The sequence below is a fragment of the Oncorhynchus masou genome, chromosome 24, assembly GCF_036934945.1.
Source record: "Oncorhynchus masou masou isolate Uvic2021 chromosome 24, UVic_Omas_1.1, whole genome shotgun sequence".
NCBI lineage: Eukaryota > Metazoa > Chordata > Actinopteri > Salmoniformes > Salmonidae > Oncorhynchus > Oncorhynchus masou.
In genome coordinates, this window is record NC_088235.1 from 63,005,837 (window position 1) to 63,028,273 (window position 22,437).

General features: G+C 43.2%; 1 protein-coding gene across 1 annotated transcript in view; it reads right to left on the minus strand.

Annotated features, from left to right (window-relative positions):
* Nucleotides 1–22,437, minus strand: part of LOC135511671 (DNA nucleotidylexotransferase) — a 143,369-nt gene that overhangs the window by 48,525 nt on the left and 72,407 nt on the right. Inside the window, exons 9-10 of the mRNA XM_064933151.1 lie at nucleotides 12,656–12,910; nucleotides 10,354–10,437 (exon numbers count right to left, since the gene is read on the minus strand). Of these exons, the coding sequence (XP_064789223.1) occupies nucleotides 10,354–10,437; nucleotides 12,656–12,910 (339 nt within the window). The remainder of the gene's footprint in view (nucleotides 1–10,353; nucleotides 10,438–12,655; nucleotides 12,911–22,437) is intronic.

Consider the following 22,437-nt stretch of genomic DNA (forward strand, 5'->3'; position numbering starts at 1 on the left):
TTCATTGTGTGTGTGTGTGTGTGTGTGTGTGTGTGTGTGTGTGTGTGTGTGTGTGTGTGTGTGTGTGTGTGTGTGTGTGTGTGTGTGTGTGTGTGTGTGTGTGTGTGTGTGTGTGTGTGTGTGTGTGTGTGTGTGTGTGTGTGTGTGTGTGTGTACTGTAAAAACTGCAAAAACTATTCAGGCAATTCCTGAACTTATCTCTGAATTTAATTTCTTCTGGGTCTATGGTATAGTATAAAGATTTTGCATAAGATTACCAATTATGCAAAAACAAAAAAGTATTCCTTTTTAAAACAACAACTTCCATCGAAACTTTGATTGCTGCTCTAGGACTTGTGGGTTTAGTCATATTATGTGTTATTTACATGGAAACAACATCTACTGTCTGTCCATCCAGATTCGGAGACCCACAATCTTTGGCACAGAAAACGGAAGAAAACTTCTTCAAACTAATGCTGAGCTACAGACATGATGTCGACGTCATAGGTGCAAACAAATTGACAACCATGAAGTCTGAGGCAGACATGCTGCCCAAGAAAGATAAATGAGCATCATTAAACCTTACAAGGGGACCTCAGTTCGAGAAAAGTATTATCAGCAGCTGAACAAATACGGTTAGAGAGTTTGGCCAGTAACTGAAAGGTTGCTGGTTCAATACCTGCGCTGACAAGGTGAAGTAACTGAAAAATCTGTCAATGTGCACTTGAGCAAGACACGTGCTTCTACATCTGCATTGCTTGCTGTTTGGCGTTTTAGACTGGGTTTCTGTGTAGCACTTTGTGACATTGGCTGATGTAAAACGGGCTTTATAAATACATTTCATGACTTGATTGACTTAACCCTAATTTTCTCCAGGGACGCCGTACTACTATGGCTGACCCTGTAAAACAGTGGTCACCAACCGGTCGATCGCGATCTCCAAGACATTCCTAGTCGATCACCAAACATTTCTGCAAAAATCCCAACAATAAAGCTTTGCATTCCTATTTTTTAAATTCATTTTGCTCTGTTCGCGGTAGGTGCACTTGATTCAGCAGCCCTAGCACAGAAAAGGCAAAGTGTTCCCATTTTGAACCATTTCATGTGTCTGAAGGTAGAACTTTGCCTACCCAGCAGGACCAGAGAACAAATCAAGTGTACCTATAGGCTGTGGTGTAAAGTACTTAAGTAAAAATACTCAAGTATGACAATTCAGTATGTTTTCCAACACTGCCTTTAGGCCAACCACTGGCCAATCAGACACTCAAATCACCGTGTGCACAGTTTCCTTGAGCCAAAGACTGTAAAAAGAAGCCTCGAACGGACAGCAAAGTTGATGCTGTGAGATTTCAATTCTTGTAAAACCATACTAGAGAGACTCAACGAATACAGCAAACTGAGCAATCAGGGGAGAAGGGCCTTGGTCGGGGAGTTGACCAAGAACCCGATGGTCACACTGACAGAGCTCTAGAGTTCTTCTGTAGAGATGGGATAACCTTCCAGAAGGACAACCATCTCCGCAGCACACCACCAAAGGCATTCCAGGCCTTTCTGGTAGAGTGGCCAGACGGAGTAAATGGCACATGTCAGCCCGCTTGGAGTTTGCCAAAAGGCACCTAAAGACTCTCAGACCATAACAAACAAGATTCTCTGGTCTGATGAAACCAAGATTGAACTTTTTGGCCTGAATGCCAAGCGTTATGTCTGGAGGAAACCTGGCACCATCCCGATGGTGAAGCATGGTGGTGAGAGCATGCAGTGGGGATGTTTTTCAGCAGCATGGACAGGGAGACTAGTCAGGATTGAGGCAAAGATGAATGGCGCAAAGTAGAGAGAGATCCATGATGAAAACCTGCTTCAGAGCGCTTAGGTCCTCCGACTGGGGCGAAGGTTCACCTTCCAATAGGACAATGACCCTAAGCACACAGCCAAGACAACGCAGGAATGGCTTCGGGACAAGTGTCTGAATGTCCTTGAGTTGCCCAGCCAGAGCCTGGACTTGAGCCCGATCAAACATCTCTGATGAGACCTGAAAATAGCCGTGCAGCAATGCTCCCCATCACACCTGACAAAGCTTAAGAGGCTCTGCAGAGAAGAATGGGAGAAACTCCCAAAATACAGGTGTGCCAAGCTTGTAGCTTCATACCCAAGAAGACTCAAAGCTGTAATCGCTGCCAAAGGTGCTTCAACAAAGTACTGAGTAAAGGGTCTGAATAGTTATGTAAATGTGATATTTCAGTTTTTTATATATATAAATTATCAACAATGACTAAAAAACGTGTTTTGTGAGTAGATTAATGAATTTAATACATTTTAGAATAAGGCTGTAACGTATGAAAATGTGGAAAAAGTCAAGGGGTCTGAATACTTTCTAAATGCAGTGTAGATCATTTAAGTGGAGATTGTAAGTTACAGTTACAAGTCACGACCAAAATTATTGGCACCCTTGATAAAGATGAGCAAAAAAGACTGTATAAAATAAATAATACAAATACTGAGCTAATTTTGTATGCTCACAAATTTAAAAGTAAATAATTTGATACCACTGTCACCCCGCTCCTCCACACATTCCACTGGCTTCCAGTTGAAGCTCGCATCCATTACAAGACCATGGTGCTTGCCTACGGAGCAGAAAGGGGAACTGCCCCTCCCTGCCTTTAGGATATGTTCAACCACTACAGCCGAACCCGAGCACTCCGTTCTGCCACCTCTGTTCTCTGGGCCGTCCCACCTGTACGGGGGTCAGCTCCCTGTCAGCCCAGTCAAAGCTCTTCTCTGTCCTGGCACCCCAATGGTGGAACAAGCTTCCCCCTGAAACTAGGACAGCAGAGTCCCTGCCCATCTTCCGAAAACAACTGAAACCCTACCTACCGTATCCCCACCGCCATAAAGAAATTGTGCACTTGTCTTTTCCTATTAGCACTGACTTTGCTGATAACTTTTGTGTACTTCCTACGACTGTGATATGTGGTTGCCTCACCTAGCTATCTTAAGATGAATGCACTTACTGTAAGTCGCTTTGGATAAAAGCACATGCTGCATGACTAAAATGTAAATGTGAAATGTATACTAATACATTTTTTTTGCCAAAAACCTGGTCGCCTCTGCCAGAAGGCTGAAACATGTCCAAAAGCACACATCAAAATCCAAAGAAATGGTTAATGGACCACAAAAGATTATAAAAACATTAACGCTCCAAATCTCAAATGACCACTCATGATGCATAAAGGCACTCCCCCCTCCTTTGTCCTCTCACCTGTCTGTCTGTCACACCTTAGAGGTGTACATGTGACGCTCTGAGGGCACTGTGGCATGAGCCGCAGAATTAAACCCAGAGCCTTTCCTCCCCATCCTCTCCCGCCTCTCCTCTCCTTTCTGTGAAAGGTATCTTTCCAGACCGTTTTCATCCTGTCTGCAAACAGTGCTTTTCAGCACCAGCTGGGGAGCATTAAAAAATGACGCTCCCCAAAGCCCAGTGCAATTGCTCCTGGTTTTGTCTACCCATCCGCTTCTCTGAGAATGGAGGGAGAGAGGAGGGAGAGAGGGAGAGGAAGATGAGTTGTGAACACTCCACATGCTACGACTGAAATCGGACAGAAAGTTCAAGTCACTGTTGACTAGTCTTTCAGGAGCAAAGATGTGATACTGAATGTTACAACTGTAACAGATATGACCTCAACAGAGGTCACATCTGGATTGTGACGCTGAGAATTTCCTCTAAATGTGTGACGTATTGAGGGATAAGTAAAAATGAGGTCAAATTGGGGAATTTAGGTCATGAAACACTTTCTTTTCAGAGTGTGCCAAAGTTCATTAAATGTTTAAATTGACAATTCTAACACGAGCTTTGCATATTTGCAAGGCAAAATGTAGTGATGAGTTTCAGACATACCTCTAATCTTGCATGGGGTACACCAGGTTTTGAACACAGAAACAGCCCTGCTTCGCTCTTGAAAACAATAAGTGTTTAATAGTGTTCAAATATCAGGATATACAGTAGCCTAAATAAGAGGAAATGTATCTGTCAATCAATTTACCACACACACACACACACACACACACAAACACACACACACACACACACACATACTCACACTCATACAAACACTCAAAGACACTCACATACAATATATAATCACACTGTATGCACATACATGACATGACACATTCATACTAACACACTAGCACATACAGTAGTGAATTACATTTGCATACACATTTGTATCAGACAAATACTCACATACCTTTCTTGACACATATGCACTCTCTCACACACACATACTCCCACAGGTAAGGAATTTTAAGGGTACACCATGCAGTAGAGGGCTTTGTATAGGAGGTGTTGGACAGGTCACAGAGCCCTCCTCATTGTGGAGGGAGTCAGTTTGTCTGGGGCTGATGAAATCCCCCACCTGTCCTCATTCATCAAGCCCACAAAACATATTAATTATCCCACACATTCAGCCTACCAGCAGAGGACAGACACTCAACCTTGCTCCCATAGAACACAGGCCCTCACATCACACCTCACTCACAGACTAGGCTAATGTATGCTTTAAATACAGATGCAGTAGTGCTATATTGATCTAAGGCCTTGGGACTCTCTGCTGTCGTAATATGGACGACATACAGAATGACTGTAGCACTCCAACGATGTGATGTTTGTATAGTAAGTCCAACTGTCCGCCAGATATTATGTATTATGTTTTATGACATGCTGTCTCTGGAAGCTGTTGCATTTCCTTCTCAAGGCTATTCCCCTGGGCTTGTCCTTCCTTAATTGGGATAATTAGTGTGAGTTTAGTCATATCGTTTCTAAGCTATTCCATATTACAGTGAGACAGAGCACGTCTTCATGTGCATCCATCCAGGAAGAGCTCTTTAAAGCAAATGACAAGATGGAAGTCCTCTAAATGACCGTGTTTGGTCTTCAATGGTCAGGTGGTGACGAGTAACCCCCCTCTCTCTGAAACCCCCTCCCTCCTAATCATCCCATTCCGTTGGCGGTGGCGGCCATACGTTCAGCAAATTAATGAGGGCTTTGCAACAGTGACGAGGACCAGACAGAGAGGGACCACTCCTCCCTGCCTAGAGCGAACAGAAGAACAGAAGGAATAGTCAATGATCTGTGGAGACGGAGGCCGCCCGGCAACTTAGAAAGTGAATTGATCTTCATTACCTTAATTATGGCTGTAATGTCAAGCTGACAGCTGAAAAACGGGCCACACTGTTGAATGATATTGTCAGAAAGTACCCTTTTAAGCGATCTGCTGACCTTGAAACTAGCAGTGAAACTGCAGTGTGTGTGTGTGTGTGTGTGTGTGTGCAGATAACGTCAACATCTCAATTAATCAGAACGTTTCCGACCACTTTCCTCATCAAACTCAAACTCAACCATACATATGTCACGACATGGCCCTTTTGGGGTGTATCACGTGGCTCCCTCATCTCTCACTCTCTTTCTCAGGTTTTACAACGGTCATAAATTCCTGCTGGAAACTCTCTCTCTTCGCTGCGATGGAGTATGGAGGGAGAGAGCCTATGGAGAACAAAGACATTCTTCTTCCCAAAACTCCTAATCCCCAAAACTGGAGAATTAAACAATATGTATATTTTTGAGAAGGTAGGAATGGTCCGTGGACACTGGAGGGACAGTCATGTCGAGTGTGCTTCATTTGGTGATCGCATGAAGGACAGGAAACACACATAACTGTATCTCTTAAAGTGTACATTTCCCAGCTGTCAGCTGTTTACTTCTGAATGTTGTATAAGATGGATGAATAAGTATAAGAATACTTTTGAAAAGTTAACCATGTGATTTAGTCTTCTTAATTGCTTGTCTTATGGTAACTTACACACAGTCAGTAGCCATGCCCAGGTGGGCACAAACATGAAGAGATGGCCCCTTTTCTACCCAAGTATAAAAGCCCCTGTGACGCAACTCACATGGTCTGCCACGCGACCATGGTGTAAACTAAGGTTGCAAATGGTTGAATTTCTAAGACCAGAAAATATAAAGTGGTAGCTACATGTTGAAATGGTTGGCACTACAACTCTACCAAAGGACAAGACCATACAGCGTGGAGCATTGGCTACACGGCTAGAAATGGTTCAACTCTGAGACTATCGATTCACTACAGAAGTAAGAAACTACCAGTCTGCAGCCGGAAATGTATGTAGCCTAGGACAAGAATACCGACAACCTCCGAAATATTTATTCTATGCGACAACCATGGGTACACCTGACTTATCCATTATGAACACAACAAGAGACTTTTTGTCGATTGACTCTCCAGCAGACGAACCGGCGACCACAAGACAACACTTGTAAATATGTCAATTGCAATTTATTTTCGAATGGGCGGTCGTTCATGTAAAGTATTAGCAATTTCTATGAGTGTAGTTATCAGTTATGAGTTTCCCGCTCTTGAGCGGTCCACACCCCTTTTCCTTTGTCTACCAAGCCGTTATAGTAGACTTTTCATTGTATCATGTAATACCCCATGTATGACCTAATTGTGTGTGTTTTCATGTATTTCTGTGACTTGATTAGTTAGTTAGTAAATAAATAATTAAACCAATTTGTATGTTGCTGATTCATAATTTATGCCAGGGTTTGTGCAGATATCCAAAGGTTTGTGATGTTCAGTAATGAGAACTGATGAGGTGCAATTCATTAATAAGCGACTGTTTTGATAAGATATGAAAATATCTAAAGAGTCGAGTCAGGAAATAGAGACTCCATAAACATTTTCCCGTGGTGCCCCGACTTCCTAGTTAATTAAAGTTAACATGACTAGTATAATCACGTAATAATAATTACACAGACAGAATTGATTTGATTAAATAACAGTCTTCACATTTAATGATAGTCACAGACACAACACACTCATCTGACCTGACCCCAGATCTAATTTTGAGTGTATTTGCATGTGATCCAATCACCCTGTCCCTGCCAGCACCCAGATGCTTACTTCTGCCCTTTGTGTTTGAATAAACAATCTCTGAGATGGCCGCATCTGTATAATATGTGTCAAAGCTGCCACCCTGCTCTCTCTATGTCCTGACCCCCATTCCCAAGGGATGGGGTAATGGGGACGTTGTGGTGACAGTGTGTCTCCCTGTCGGTGAGTCAGGTGACATACCTGGTGCCCTTGTCCTGCTTCACTCACTCCTCAAGATGCCTGTCCCCATGCTCCCCCAGCCCTGTACATGTAAATGAGCCAAGATGCATTGCTGCAGGATGCCATGCTCTTAGCAAGGCTAAGTGTATGCATAACCTCAGCACTGACTGTCATCTGGGACTGTAATAAACATATTTATTGACACACCCTGACCATAGTTTGCTTTGTATGTTTCTATGTTTTGTTTGGTCAGAGTGTGATCTGAGTGGGCATTCTATGTTACATGTCTCGTTTGTCTATTTCTATGTTTGGCCTGATATGGTTCTCAATCAGAGGCAGGTGTTAGTCATTGTCTCTGATTGGGAACCATATTTAGGTAGCCTGTTTGGTGTTGGGTTTTGTGGGTGATTGTTCCTGTCTCTGTGTTTGTTGCACCAGATAGGGCTGTTTCGGTTTTCCACGTTTGTTGTTTTGTATTATGTTCATGTTTAGTTGTCTTATTAAAAAACATGAATAGTAACCACGCTGCATTTTGGTCCTCCTCTCCTTCACCACAAGAAAACCGTTACATTTATGTTTTTCATGTGACACATTCTCTTACAGTATGTCATATTTGTTCAGAGGGATTTTAGAGTAAGCTTGAAATGAAGTGATCAAAAAAAAGAGACACTCTTATTTAAAATGTATCTAACCCCAACAATAAAGGTAAAAAAAAAAAAAAAAATCATTAAAGCCATAGTCTTTAGCATGTAGTGCAATAGTAATAATGATAGTAGTAACCCTTAGTGATAAAACAAATGAATTACATCATGTATCTAAACATGAATTAACCTCTTAGTCCCCTATACAGTATTTTGGACTTTGAGCAGTTCTGGACCAGTTCTGACTGATAATTCTGTTTTACAATGCGCTCTGTAAATGGTGCAACATCAATTGCCTTACAATCTCGAAAAGCACTGGTTGTTCCAATTCATATATGCTATATCAAGCTCAGCTATCAGTTTCAGGGACACAGGAAATTGGCTATTTGCATAAGGAGCGACAAGTCATATTTTCTGGCCTGTCCAGACAAAAGAACGATTTCCTGTGCCTGTGAAACTCACAGCTGCGCTTGCAATAGTGCATATTGCACAAGTGATGTTCTCAGATGGATTTATAGCTATCAACAGGATTTAAAAGATAGTAATTTCCTAAAATTGAATCAAGACCACTTTCTCTTGGTCACAGACAGACGAAATCACTTTGTGCTTGAAGCTGAAGTTGTAAAGCAGCCAGTGTGGCTCAGCATAAAGACCACGTAGAACACGTGTCAAACTCATTCCACGGTTGGCCGAGTGTCTGCGGGTTTTCACTCATCCCTTGTAATTGATTGACAAATTAAAGTCACTAATCATAAAAGAACTTCCCTCACCTGGCTGTCGAGGTCTAAATTTAAAGGAACAAACAAAAACCCTCAGACACTAGGCTCTCCATGGAATTAGTTGAACACCCCTGTTGTAACTAGACTGCACACATATTAATGGTGTCTCAGCACGTCTCAGAGGACGTTTGGGAAAAAAGTCTCTTTCGTCAGTAATATGAAAGGGTACCAATATTGTATGTCACTAAGTATGATCATATTTATTTTACAGATATAAGAAAGGTGACATTTTATAGAAAGATGTTTATAATTTGATTGTTACTAAGAATTTCAGTCATTTGAAGCCCTTTTTGCACAACTTTTGTTGAACAGGAAAGAAATCAAATACTGTTTTTCATATTTTTATATTTTCATAATAATTCTACTGCGTTTGTGGCGTCAAAGGTGAGAACATGTCAAGAATCTATAAAAAAAATAATTAGAAGAGCGTTCCAGACTTTTCTAGAACCATGCAGCATTATCAGTTATTGTTATTATTTTTGGATATGTCTATTTATGCATAAATCTACATTTTGCCCTATCATTCAAGAGGTATTAAACTGAGTGTAATTAGCTCTTGCTGTGTGGGCAAGTGAGGATTAATGTCATTTGAATTCTCATGAGATGTAAATTTATATAATAGCCTTTTATCATATCAGTTCTCGATCAATCTGTTGGCTGAAACTGAGATGCAAATGTAATTCATTTGGAAATGTGTAAATGAACCTTGCGCTTCCCAGTACAATTAACTTCACCTTAACAAGCCTCTACCTCATATATTGAAACCAATAGACGGATTTGATTCACTTATAACTTAATGCTGATGTGTCATTATTTCTTCTAATTTTAGAGTGTGTATTTCAGAAGGTGTGTGTGTGTGTGTGTGTGTGTGTGTGTGTGTGTGTGTGTGTGTGTGTGTGTGTGTGTGTGTGTGTGTGTGTGTGTGTGTGTGTGTGTGTGTGTGTGTGTGTGTGTGTGTGTGTGTGTGTGTGTGTGTGTGGACGTGTTTAACTATACTTGTGAGGACGAGAAGTCCCCGCAAGAATAGTAAACAAATAACAATTTGACCAACTTGGGGAATTTTGTTAGCCCCCACAAGGTCAAATGCTATTTCTAGGGGTTTAGGGTTAAGGTTAGAAAATTAGTGTTAGGGTTAGAATTAGGTTCATAGTCAAGCCGCTAGTGCTTTAGATAAGATATCGACTTCATTGTGTGTGTGTGTGTGTGCGTGTGCGTGTGTGTGTGTGTGTACATGTAGGTGCGTTTGTGTGTGTTTCTTACGTGCGTGTATGCATCTGCCGGTGTGGTGTGTGCGTGCATGCCTGTGTGCGTGCATGGGTGTGTGTTTGTCTGCTTGTTTGTGTGTGCCTGCCTTTGTATGTATGTGTGCATGTGTGTGTGGAGTGCATCATGCCCCTTCACAGCAAGCAGAACTGTAATTAAAAATGTTGCCCTCACGCCAATATCTAGTTTCTGCTCACTCAGAGGAGAATCGCATTGTTATAAAATTACTCAAGATAATGTGTCTGTGTATTCCCAGCACAGGCATTCTAACACCTAAGCCTAATCCTTCCAATAAAGTTTGAGGACAAGGGCTTTGCTGTAATTCACCACCCAGATTCATAAACACACACTCTGGAGGCTAGACTTTGGAGTGTGAGAGAGAGAACCAACACGACAACTAAAACATTTGTACTAGTACAGCACAATACTGTAGGTGACCAAAACAAAAAAATTGCCTCTATGGTAAAGATATATTGAGCATCACCACCATTGGGACAAGACCGGTCTAAAACCAATGGTTGAGCCTTGTATTTATCAATTGCACTGTAATGAGAGAACACACCGTACCTTAGTTTTGTCATACAGGGCATGGTTGTCAAGAAGCATCTGCCTCTCCTTCTGGGCAAATGTCCTCAGATCTCTCCCAAACTGCTGTGGAAGAAGCGAATTGATAATCATATCTCTTGTTATCTATTTATCCTCCTTTCCTGCCACCCTCCTGCCACCTTACAACCCTTGTTGTATTCTCCAACAGTAACCCTGCAGCAGAAAAAAATGCATAGACCAGCATAGGTTGGTGACCAGCCCATGTTGTGTTTTCGCTGGCGACCAGATTTCTATGTTAATTCGCAGGTGACCAGCCTTCGTTTCCTTTTCCCTGGTGACCAGCCTTCGTTGTGTTTTATCTGGTGACCAGCCTTCATTGTATTTACGCTGGTGACCAGCCTTTATTTTGTTATCGCCGTTGACCAGCCTTCACTGTATTTTTACTGGTAACCAGCCTTCGCTTGTCACCAGCAAAAACAGCATCAAGTCATATTATGCTGCCTTTGCAAGGGATGTCTAATTCCTACTGGAATCCAGCCTGAGTGGGGATATCCAACCATTTGTATATTACAGTGAAAGAATACTAAAGATTACCCGGAAAACACCAGTCTCAATGTCAACAGTGAAGAGGCGACTCCGGGATGCTGGCCTTCTAGACTTATAGGCGGAGTTGCAAAGGAAAAGCCATATCTAAGACTGGCCAATAAAAATATAATATTAAGATGGGCAAAAGAACACAGGCACTGGACAGAGGAACTCTGTCTAGAAGGCCAGCATCCCGGAGTCGCCTCTTCACTGTTGACGTTGAGACTGGTGTTTTGCGGTTACTTTTCAATTAAGCTGCCAGTTGACGACTTGTGAGGCATTTGTTTCTCAGACTAGACACTCTAATGTACTTGTCCTCCTGCTCAGTTGTGCAACGGGGCCTCCCACTCCTCTTTCTATTCCGGTTATGGACAGTATGCGCTGTTCTGTGAAGGGAGTAGTACACAGCGTTGTCTGAGATGTTCAATTTCTTGGCAATTTCTCGCGTGGAATAACCTACATTTCTCAGAACAAGAATAGACTGACGAGTTTCAGAAGAAAGTTCTTTGTTTCTGGCCATTTTGAGCCTGAAATCGAACCCACAAATGCTGATGCTCCAGATACTCAACTAGTCTATTGCTTCTTTAATCAGGACAACAGTTTTCAGCTGTGCTAATATAATTGCAAAAGTGTTTTCTAATTATCAATTAGCCTTTTAAAATGATAAACATGGATTAGCTAACACAACATGCCATTGGAACACATAAGTGATGGTTGCTGATAATGGGCTTCTATACGCCTATGTAGAAATTCCATAAGAAATCTGCCGTTTCCAGCTACAATAGTCATTTACAACATTAGCAATGTCTACACTGTGTTTCTGATCAATTTGATGTTATTTTAATGGACAAAAAATGTAATTTTCCTTCAAAAACAAACACATTTCTAAGTGACAACAAACTTTTGAAAGGTATTTACTTTCTAAACTAATCCAATCTGTTAGTTGGAATAATTGCACCCATTACTGAAATTGTTGTTCCAGTTTAGATGGTTTAGCTAGTCTCCTTTATTCATTTCTCTAACCCTGGCAGTCATTCTTTATACAGATTGTAGGAATCCACTCTGGCTGGATTCTAACAAGGAATTAAACATCACTTTGCAAGCATGATGTTACTTGATGCTGGTTTTGTTTTAGTTTATGGTGGTCATCAGTGTCCAAAACACAGCCGAAGTTGGTCATCAGCGAAAAGACATAAAATAAAATAAAATAAAAATTTTGAGCAGATGTTATTGCGGGTGTAGCGAAAGGTCAGTCACCAGCGAAAACACAATGAAGTAAGCATAACCAGCTAGACCATGCTGGTCAGACCAGCTTGGCCAACTAGACTGGTCATGCTGGTCAGCTAGAAGAACCAGCTAGGCCATGCTGGTCAGACCAGTGTCCAAAACACAGCATAGACCAGTATGGACCAGCATAGACCAGCTTGAAATGTATGCTGGTCTATGCTGTTTTTATCAGCAGGGAATACATCTGCCATATCATATGTGGTCCGATAGTAACTTTCTTGTTAGTGTTTAGCTATTCATTTCTCATCATCAATGTTTTATTTTTGGTTATTGACTGCTCTGTCAAGCACTATCATCATGTGAATTGGATCATTTGTTTTTTTGCAAATGAAACGTTTCCTAATTCAAACTCAGCTGTCTTTAGATCAAAATTGATTAACAATTTTAGTCAATGTATCTTTGCGTGTTTTGGCATCCACATTTATTTCACAATAATTTGATCCAAGCCTACCCTGGAGCCGGTCCAGCCTAGGAGGGCAAAAGCGTAGCGGTCAACAGGTGGAGCCACCAGGTCCACCCGTACGGCCCTCCAGCCCCTGCTGTCCCCTGGGTCCCTCTGCAGCCCTCTCTCCCCCTCCACCTGGCCCTGTTCCAGCCTCAGGATCAGGAAGCACTTCTGGAAGCAGTCCATGTCCTCAAACCTGCAACTAGGCAGCTTGCTCACATCAAAGGTGGAGCCCTGGTACTCGCAGTACAGCAAAATGCCCTTGTGAGGAGAGAATATTAATCAGCGTGGACATCGTCACTGTCACCACTAATAAAAATAGATATTGACATTATAAATATAATGTAGATATTGACTTTGTCATGGGATTGGTTTATGCTGCTACCGTACTTCAGTGCCTGATGTATGTTATTATGAAAATGTAGTTGCGTATTTGCACATGCTGTCACCTAGAGCCTGCAATGGGTTTGAAGGATTTATATACACACTCGCAGTAGAAGCATATAAGAACAGTGTGTCTGCCACTTAGTGTAATATGCCAACTGTGAGATTGCAACTAAATTACAACCTTCAAGAGGCATAACAAAGTGGGGCCATTCGGACCCAATGGCACACAATTCCACTCCATGGAAAGTCACTCCCAAGTAAGACATTACTTTTTAGCAGAGAGAGAGTGAGAGAGACAGAAAGAAAGAGAGAGAAAGAAAGGAGATGGTTGGGGAGAGATATAGGGAGAGAATCAGTGAGGATACGGCTAGATAAGACAAAGGGAAAGAGGGAGAGGAGTAGATGACTTGTGGTGTGGATAGTGGAGAGTAGGCAGTAGCAGTAAGAAGAAGAGGATTGATTTCCTCTGGGCTTTGGCCCGGCTGATTATGCAGCTCCCCCAGTCCAGGAGCGCTAAGGTGATTAACATTACAAATTGTCAATTTAATTCCAGCACCCACAGTAATTGTTGGGATACTGTGTTCCTCTAACTGACCATTAATCTGCCAGACTCTCTTCAAAGAGCAATAATTGCAGGAGGAAGTGCAGCTGTAACTGCTCCCCCTGTCGAACCAAGACACTGAGGTCAATCAAGAGACATTAAAACCTACTGAGCCAGTACTGCCTGGTCTTGTTTGACCGTGTTTCTCCGCTTCATCAGAAGAGACAGCGTTTCTCAGAGGGCATCGGGAGAGGAGGTGATGATTGAGTCATTAACTGATGACATCAGAGAGACTGAGTGAGTGACATGTGTGGACTGCACTCAGAGATGTCCTCGTCCCTCTTCCCCTGCCCCTCATCCCTTACACCTCAGCTCCTCTAATTAGCTTCAGGCGCCAATCAGCTTGTCCTCAAAACTGAGAGAGAAACCCCTGATGTCACCCCTGTTGAACCACAGAAACCCTCTCTATCTACAATTACTGTACAGGTAACCTTTCACTTCCCACAAGGATATGAACAGATTAGAAAGTCTCCAACTCCCACACATACTGGATACATCATCCTTCGTTCTACATACATTCTCATTAACTACATTTCAAAATACTGTAGATTATAAAGCCAAATAAACTGAAATTACTTAAATACTTAATTAAAACATTCTTCCGTCCAAAATGTATAGCCTTAAGCGTGAATCATAGTCCTGAAACGCTCAGAGATGATAGTCCGATGTCCCGTTGTGACATAGCTAAGAGCCTCTGAGACCACAATCTGCAGCTCGAATGTGCACCTCCCCACAGAAACCCTCACTAACCTTTACAGGTGCACAATCGAGAGCATTTTGTCGGGCTGTATCACCGCCTGGTACGGTAACCGCACCGCTCACAACCGCAGGGCTCTCGAGAGGGTGGTGCGGTCTGCACAACGCATCACCGGGGGCTATCTACCTGCTTCAAGGACACTTACAACACCGGATGTCACAGTAAGGCAAAAAATCATCAAGGACAATAACCACCCGAGCCACTGCCTGTTCACCCCGCTTCCATCCAGAAGGCGAGGTCAGTACAGGTGCATCAAAGCTGGGACAGAGAGATTGGAAAACAGCTTCTATTTCAAGACCGTCAGATTGTTAAACAGCCATCACTAGCACAAAGAGACGCAGGGCCTCTACCTTCCATGCAGCATCAGCTGTGAGGCCTGCCAGGCGATGATTGACACCAGTTCCACGATATCCCTTGTTCGGCCTGGTGTCCTTCCAGACACAGTGGGTCCTTCCCCTCTGGGTTGGACCCCTACCTTAGTTTATCTTCACACTGTGACAGGGGATCTCGCGGAAATGAAGCGCTGGCGGTCCTTATCTGTAAGAGTCAGTAATGTCTTGTTGGAGCACAAGTTCTGGTTGGGCGATATCCAAGATGACTGCATCCTAGGGTTGGATTCACTCAGTCAAGTACCTAGATGTTGGAATGTGGAACCTCCAATCAGGAAGTGACCCTTATTTTGAAACCCCTGTCTTTCTATGCATCCCTATTGGCCATTGAAAGGGATATCAACCATATTCCTTTTTCTATATCTTCCCTAAGGTGTCTACAGCCTTTAGACATAGTTCCACCCCTTTATGTTGAAGAATGAGCGTAAACGAACACATTGCGTTAGTGGCCAGCTGATTGCTCTCAGAGTGATTCTTGCGTAAAAGAGAGAGGTAGCCATTTTTCCTCCCGGTCCTAGTGAAAAGCCAACTGTACCGGTTGATATATTATCTAATAGATATTTGAAAAACACCTTGAAGATTGATTATAAAAAACGTTTGCCATGTTTGTCGATATTATGGATATAATTTTGATTTTTTTTCGCCGATGTCGAAACCGCTATTTCCGGTGGATTTCTGAACATAACGTGACAAACAAACGGAGGTATTTTGGGTATAAAAATAATCGTTATGGAACAAAAGGAACATTTGCTGTCTAACTGGGAGTCTCGTCAGTTAAAACATCCGAAGATCATTAAAGGTAAACGGTTAATTTGATTGCTTTTCTGATTTTTTGATGACCAAGCTTCCTGCTGCTAGCTGGACATCATGCTATGCTAGGCTATCGATAAACTTACACAAACGCTTGTCTTGCTATCGCTGTAAAGCATAATTTCAAAATCTGAGACGACAGGGTGATTAACAAAAGGCTAAGCTGTGTTTCGCTATATTTCACTTGTGATTTGATTAATATTTTCTAGTAAGATTATTTGATCGTTGCGCTATGCTAATTAGTGTAGTTGCTGACAATTCTCCCGGATCCGGGATGGGTAGTTTCAAGGTGTTACGCTGTGCGGAAACAAGTGTAGAGGTGTTCGGAAGGGCTGGAGCCTGAGCAGCGGGATGTGTTGGAAGCACTGTTTGCAGAGTTTGTGGATGTCTTTGCAGTATGAGATGAAGACTGCCAGCACTCCATCGCTTGCCACTGGCAAAGAGAGAGAGAGAGCAGAAGATCCGGAAGATGGCAGAGACAGGGTTCATCAAGCCACCCAACAGCCCTTGGGAGGCCCACCGTAGTCCTTGTCAAGAAGAAGGACTGCTCATAGTGCTTCTGTACAGACTACAGGCAGCTGAACTATGTGACCAGGAAGATTTCCTATCTTACCAGCCATGTGAAGAGGATGACTGCAAGCACTGCCCACATTGGTTTCAATTCAGATGGGAGACAGGAGCTCAGCACCCTTGGAGAGCTGGAATAACCAGGACCTGAAGAGGGAGTAGGAAGGTGACCGGGTGTTGGCGACTATCCGGGGTTGGTTGGAAACCAGTCAGTGGCCTGCCTTGAACAGTGTGCACTGAAGCCAAGGCCTGCTACTCCCAGTGTGACAACCTTGCCATTCACAATGGGGTGATGTTTAAAAAATGGAGGGAACCAACACACAACTTGGTGGTGTGGTAGCGGTTGGTGCCTTGTTCCATGTGAGCCCATGCCTTCAGGGCTGTCCATGGGTCAGTGGGGGCAGAACACTTCTGGTACACAAAGACCCTCCAACAACTCTAAAGGAAACTCTACTTGCTGGCTGCCGCCAAGGCCCATAACAGTATGTGCGTTCGTGCCTGTGACGCCTGCACTGCCCATAAAGGACCAACCAGACGCTCCCATGCCCCGTTGCAGTAATATCAGGTGGGGGCCCCTGTGGACATCCTGGGTCCTTTCCCCATGACAGAAGCAGGCAATCGATACCTACCTGTGGCCATGGACTATTTTACCAAGTGGCCAGAGAACTACGCACTCCAATGGACTTGTCCTTGTTCCTGGAGCCTCAGGCTTGGAGTACCTCCACCATCTTCAACAGCACCTGGACACAGCCCATGACTTTGCATGGCATCGCTTGACGGAAGCAGCTGTAAAGCAGAAGTAGGCATACAACACCTGCTGCCGAGATTAGCCTTTACAGCCTGGCCAAAAAGTGTGGCACCGGCACAAGCGTGGTCTGATCCTAAAACTAATGAGTCACTGGGAAGGCCCATGCAGGGTTCTGGGATGACTTGACATGGTGTACTGCATCCAGCTTCAGACTAGTGGATGAGTTGTGGTCCTCCATCAAGATCGGCTGGCACTTTACCAACCTCATACACCTCGTAAAGTGGAAAGAGAGGACAGGGAGGTGGTTACTCCTCCTCACAGCCCTGGATCATTGGACAGCACAGCGGTTTCCTCACCTGAGGGGCAAAGTCAGAATGGGACTCCGCCGCTCTCATGAGGGTGCCACTGTCGCAGGCACCCATCTCGAGGTCAGGATTTCACCCCTCGACGACAACCACGACTCAGCCTCTGAAGACCCCCATCCAGGTTTCAGGATTTTGTGTTGGATTTCGGGGTTGTCGGGGACAACTGGCCAATTAGCTGATCTGGAGGTGTGACTTGTTGGAGGCGTGGCCTTGGGTTAACTCTGTTGGGACAACTGTGGGTGAAAGTGTCATGTCAGTTCATGTATTACGTTGTACTATTTTAATAAAGGTTAAGCTTGTACACTGCCAGCTTTATAGTCTTAATGAGACTGATATAAGTGCATATGATACCAAAGAGTCTACTCGAGTTCCATTGTTAAGATAGTCACTATTTTGTTACAGCCAATACCCTAGAACACTGCTGTGCGTATGTGTACACGTTTTGGACTATGATAAAACCTTTAGGCAATCTCCTATCATAAGTTGTTGATGAAGAAAATGTACATATTTTAAAAGGATTTAATTTAGGTCGCTTATTTAAATACTGCTGGATATTTCTTTGCATTTATTTTCTACCCTTGAATAACTAAGGATGCTGTCATGACGTTGGCCTGGGGGTAGGTTTATGGCAGTCATAAATACCTCTTCCCCCCTTTTTCCTCTCTCTACCCTACTGATGTGAATTTTGAAAACTCCTTGGTAAACAGAGATTTCTGGGAACATCAGAAGGTGGGGGGAAATGAACCATATTCTGGTAATCCAACCAATTGAACATATGCGGTGGTACTTAATGAATATGATGTCAGTTCGGCTGTCATCTGAGACATTCTCCTCAATGATAGGATGACATAAACTCTACAGTGGAAAGTCTACACATCAGAGTTATCGGATTCACTTGGAATTGTTGTTCAATTTAAATGTTTGAATATAAAATTATTGGTGGAGAGATGAAATGTTATTTTAGCTTCCAAATGAGAGATTTGGGTTTTCATAAGGTTAGGGCTCTGCTCAATCAGTGGCCCGCCCCTGTGAAGAGACATGGGTTATAAAACTTTTCAGACACACCCTTCTCGCTCCACTATATAAAGCCTTGACGAAAATGTAACCTCCTGTTCCAAGTACGTGAGGTCTCCAGCCTCTGCGTTAAAAGGACTAACTGTCAAAAACAGAACTAAGCCAACCTCAGCGTGAGCTTTGGTTGCGAATGGTATGAACTTTGAACTCTTATTCACTACAGAAGTGATACCTCCTAGCCGTTGAGTTAGCAACAGCAGTTGCAAACGTGGTCTAGGAAAGAACAGATAGAGTAACCCGTCTACCACACAACAACGTTACTACAACGTATCCAATTGACCACCAGAGACATTCTTCAAAGGACAAAGGACTCGGTTTGGCAACATGGCCTTCCATCTACCACCAACCTACCGAAGCGTAGAGTAAATATTTATTGCATTTTCCTTTTCCAAATGGGCGGTAATTTAGAATGCATACGATACTGTATTTACAATAGCACAGCTTCTCCCTTTGTCCCTCAGTCTTCCCACTCTTTCACTAAAACCCAGCCCCTTTTCTTTTGTGTAACCAGCTTTCATATCTGTTCCGCCCGCAAGGGACGTTTTCCTTTATGATGTAATTTGCAATCAAGGTATAATTCATTCTGTGTCTATGTAATTCTGCGTGATTAGTTAGGTATTTAGTAAATAAATAATTAAACCCGATTTTGTATTGCTGATTCAACTTGTTAGCCAGGGTTCGTGAAGATAACCAAGAATTTACAACTTTCAGATGAGACTGAAATAAGGTGACGATTAATATTGACTGCTATTGATGTAAAATATTACTAGGTCCTTAAGAGTTTATTCGGAGGATAACAGCTCTATAAATATTATTTTGTGGTGCCCCGACTCTCTATGTTAATTAAATTTACATGATAAGCTCAATCAGGTAATATTAATTACGGAGAAAGGATTTTATAGAATAACATGTCATATCACTTCATCATTCATAGCCAAAGACACGACAATGCCTTGAGCGAAATAATTAATGAGTTTTACAGACCATAAGTGTCTAAACATGAGTGCCCTTCCTTTGATGAAGCCTACGGCCCCACGCACACAAACCCACCATAAAAAAGCGACGCCTTAAAGTTTCTGTCTAGGATGGCTGTTTAGCGCAACGCCACACTGTAATCGTCTTCTATGCAGCAGGTAATGTCAGAGAGCATCCCATAGTAAGCTTATTTCACCAGAACTATTTACAGAGGGAATTACTGAGGCGGACATGTTGCAGGGAGTTAATCTTTAAAGTGAAGCTTTGCCTTTAAGACAAAAAACACAAATGCAAGTGATGGAATTCTGTGGCTTGCCAAATTGATGAAATTATTATTTCATTATTTATTTTGTTTCGTTCTTTTCAAGTGTGTGACAAACAACTGACAAGCAGGCTGCCACCATGGCCACCTGCTCCAGAGGACAAGCAGGCTGCCTCCATGGCCAACTGCCCCAGAGGACAAGCAGGCTGCCTCCATGGACACCTGCCCCAGAGGACAAGCAGGCTGCCTCCATGGCCACCTGCCCCAGAGGACAAGCAGGCTGCCTCCATGGCCACCTGCCCCAGAAGACAAGCAGGCTGCCTCCATGGCCACTTGCCCCAGAGGACAAGCATGCTGCCACCATGGCCACCTGCCCCAGAGGACAAGCAGGCTGCATCCATGGCCACCTGCCCCAGAGGACAAGCAGGCTGCCACCATGGCCACCTGCCCCAGAGGACAAGCATGCTGCCACCATGGCCACCTGCACCAGAGGACAAAGGGAGCGGCGGTCAAAGCGGTGGCAGGGACATGGGCCGCTGTGATCTAATGTCAAATTTTCTCTGAATCAGAGCACAAACCCTCCCTTCATGTCCCAGATTAGTGTGTGTTAGCAGGCTATGTTTGAACTGTGTTTTCCTTTGATTCAAAGCTTTGCCGGAACAGTCCGGTCTGATTACTGAAATTAAAGTGGAGCATTTTGAAACTTCTGTCTGTGTGTTTGTGTGTACCGTGTAGACATGTTTAACTCTACTTGTGGGGACCAGAAGTCCAATAATAGTAAACAAACACAAATTTGACTAACTGGGTACATTTTGTTAGTCCTACAAGGTCAAATGCTATTTCTAAGGGGTTTAAGGTTAAGGTTAGGGTTATAGGGTTAGAATTAGATTTAGGGTTCGGTGCTAGGGTTAGGTTTAGGATTAAGGTTAGGTTTTTGGGTTTAGGTTAAGGTTAGGGGTTAGGGAAAACAGGATTGTGTCCCCACAAGGTCAGTTATTCAAGACTGTGTGTGTGTGTGTGTGTGTGTGTGTGTGTGTGTGTGTGTGTGTGTGTGTGTGTGTGTGTGTGTGTGTGTGTGTGTGTGTGTGTGTGTGTGTGTGTGTGTGTGTGTGTGTGTTCATCCAATGTCAGTGAAAGAACAAAAATCAGCTGTAGTTTTCTTTTATACAACGCAACCACCAAAGCAAATGGAGACAATTGTGATAACTGCAGGCAATAGAGATGTGGAGTGTCTTGCTGTTTTTATTACTCCATGTTTTGCAGTCAAACTGGGCAAAAGTGAAACAGAAACATACATTTAGGCAAAATTCTGACTGGTTAGGGTAAAGGTTCGGGATAGGGTTAAAACAGAAAAATAAAATAACAAAACAAATCCCTAGCACTGGGATTGAACCTGCAATGCTCGAAGCCGTAGCGTTAGGTTTAAGGCCATTCTCAACCCCATCCCCAATGCCCTAGCTCGTCCCGAGCCTACTAGATGGTAATAGGCAATCGCATTGCCCTTAGTGCGCCGACAGATAGGGCAGCCATGCTTCTAGCTCCAAAGCAACTTTGCAGTATTTTGTTTATTATGCTATTTCTTACATTGGTAGCCCAGAATTCTTTGGGTGTTATTACATACAACCGGAAATAACTTTTGAATATCACAGTGGCGGTAATTCAACAGCATTACGACCAGGAATACAACTTTCCCAAATTGGATCCTTTGTTTGGCAATTGAACTGATTCCAGAGGCTGATCCAAAATACCGCCGGCGGAGAAGAGCTATTCAGGGTGGCCTCCTAGTCCGACTCTGGATGCGCGCACACCACCCACCACTTCCTAGTATATTACTCACTAATGTTCAGTCTCTGGATAAGTTGACGAGTTCAAGGCTAGGATCTCCTTCCAGAGAGACATCAGGGATTGTAACATAGTCTGTTTCACGGAAACATGGCTCTCGGGATATACTGTCTGAGTCCATACAGCAAACTGGGTTCTCAGTTCATCGCACAGACAGGAATAAAAATCTGTTTCATGATTAACTGCTCATGGTGTGATTGTGATAAGATACAGAATCTCAAGTCCTTTTGTTCACCCGACTTAGAATACTTCACAATCAAATGCAGACCGCATTACCTCCAAAGAGAATTATCTTCTGTTATAGTCACAGCTGTGTATATTCCCCGTCAAGCCTTTACCACGACGTCCCTCAAAGAACTACACTAGACCCTATGCAAACTGGAAACCACATATCCTGAGCCTGCATTTACTGTAGCCAGGGAACTTAACAAAGATAATCGGTGGAAAACGCTACCGAAGTTCTACCAACACATTGACTGTAGCACTCACTCTGAAAAAACATTGGACCACTGCTACTCAACTTTTCAAATTGCCTACTAGGCCCTCCACCTCCCTCCCTTCGACAAATCTGATCACGACTCCATTTTGCTTCTCCCTTCCTATAGGCAGAAACTCAAACTGGACGTACCTGTGTTAAGGCCTATTCAACGCTGGTCTGACCAATCGGAATCCATGCTTCAAGATTGTTTTGATCACACGGACTGGAATATGTTCTGTGTAGTCACTGAAAATAATATAAACGAATACACGAATACGGTGACTGACTTTATCAGGAATTGTACAGAAGATGTTGTACCCACTATGACTATTAAAACATACCCAAAACAGAAACCGTGGATAGATGGCAGCATTCGCACAAAACTGAAAGCATGAACGATCACATTTAACCATGGTAAGGTGACTGGGAACATGGCCGAATACAAACAGGGTCCCCACATGCTTCAAGATGTCCGCCATTGTTCCTGCACCCAAGTAAACAAAGGTAACTGAACTGAATGGCTATCGCCCCAT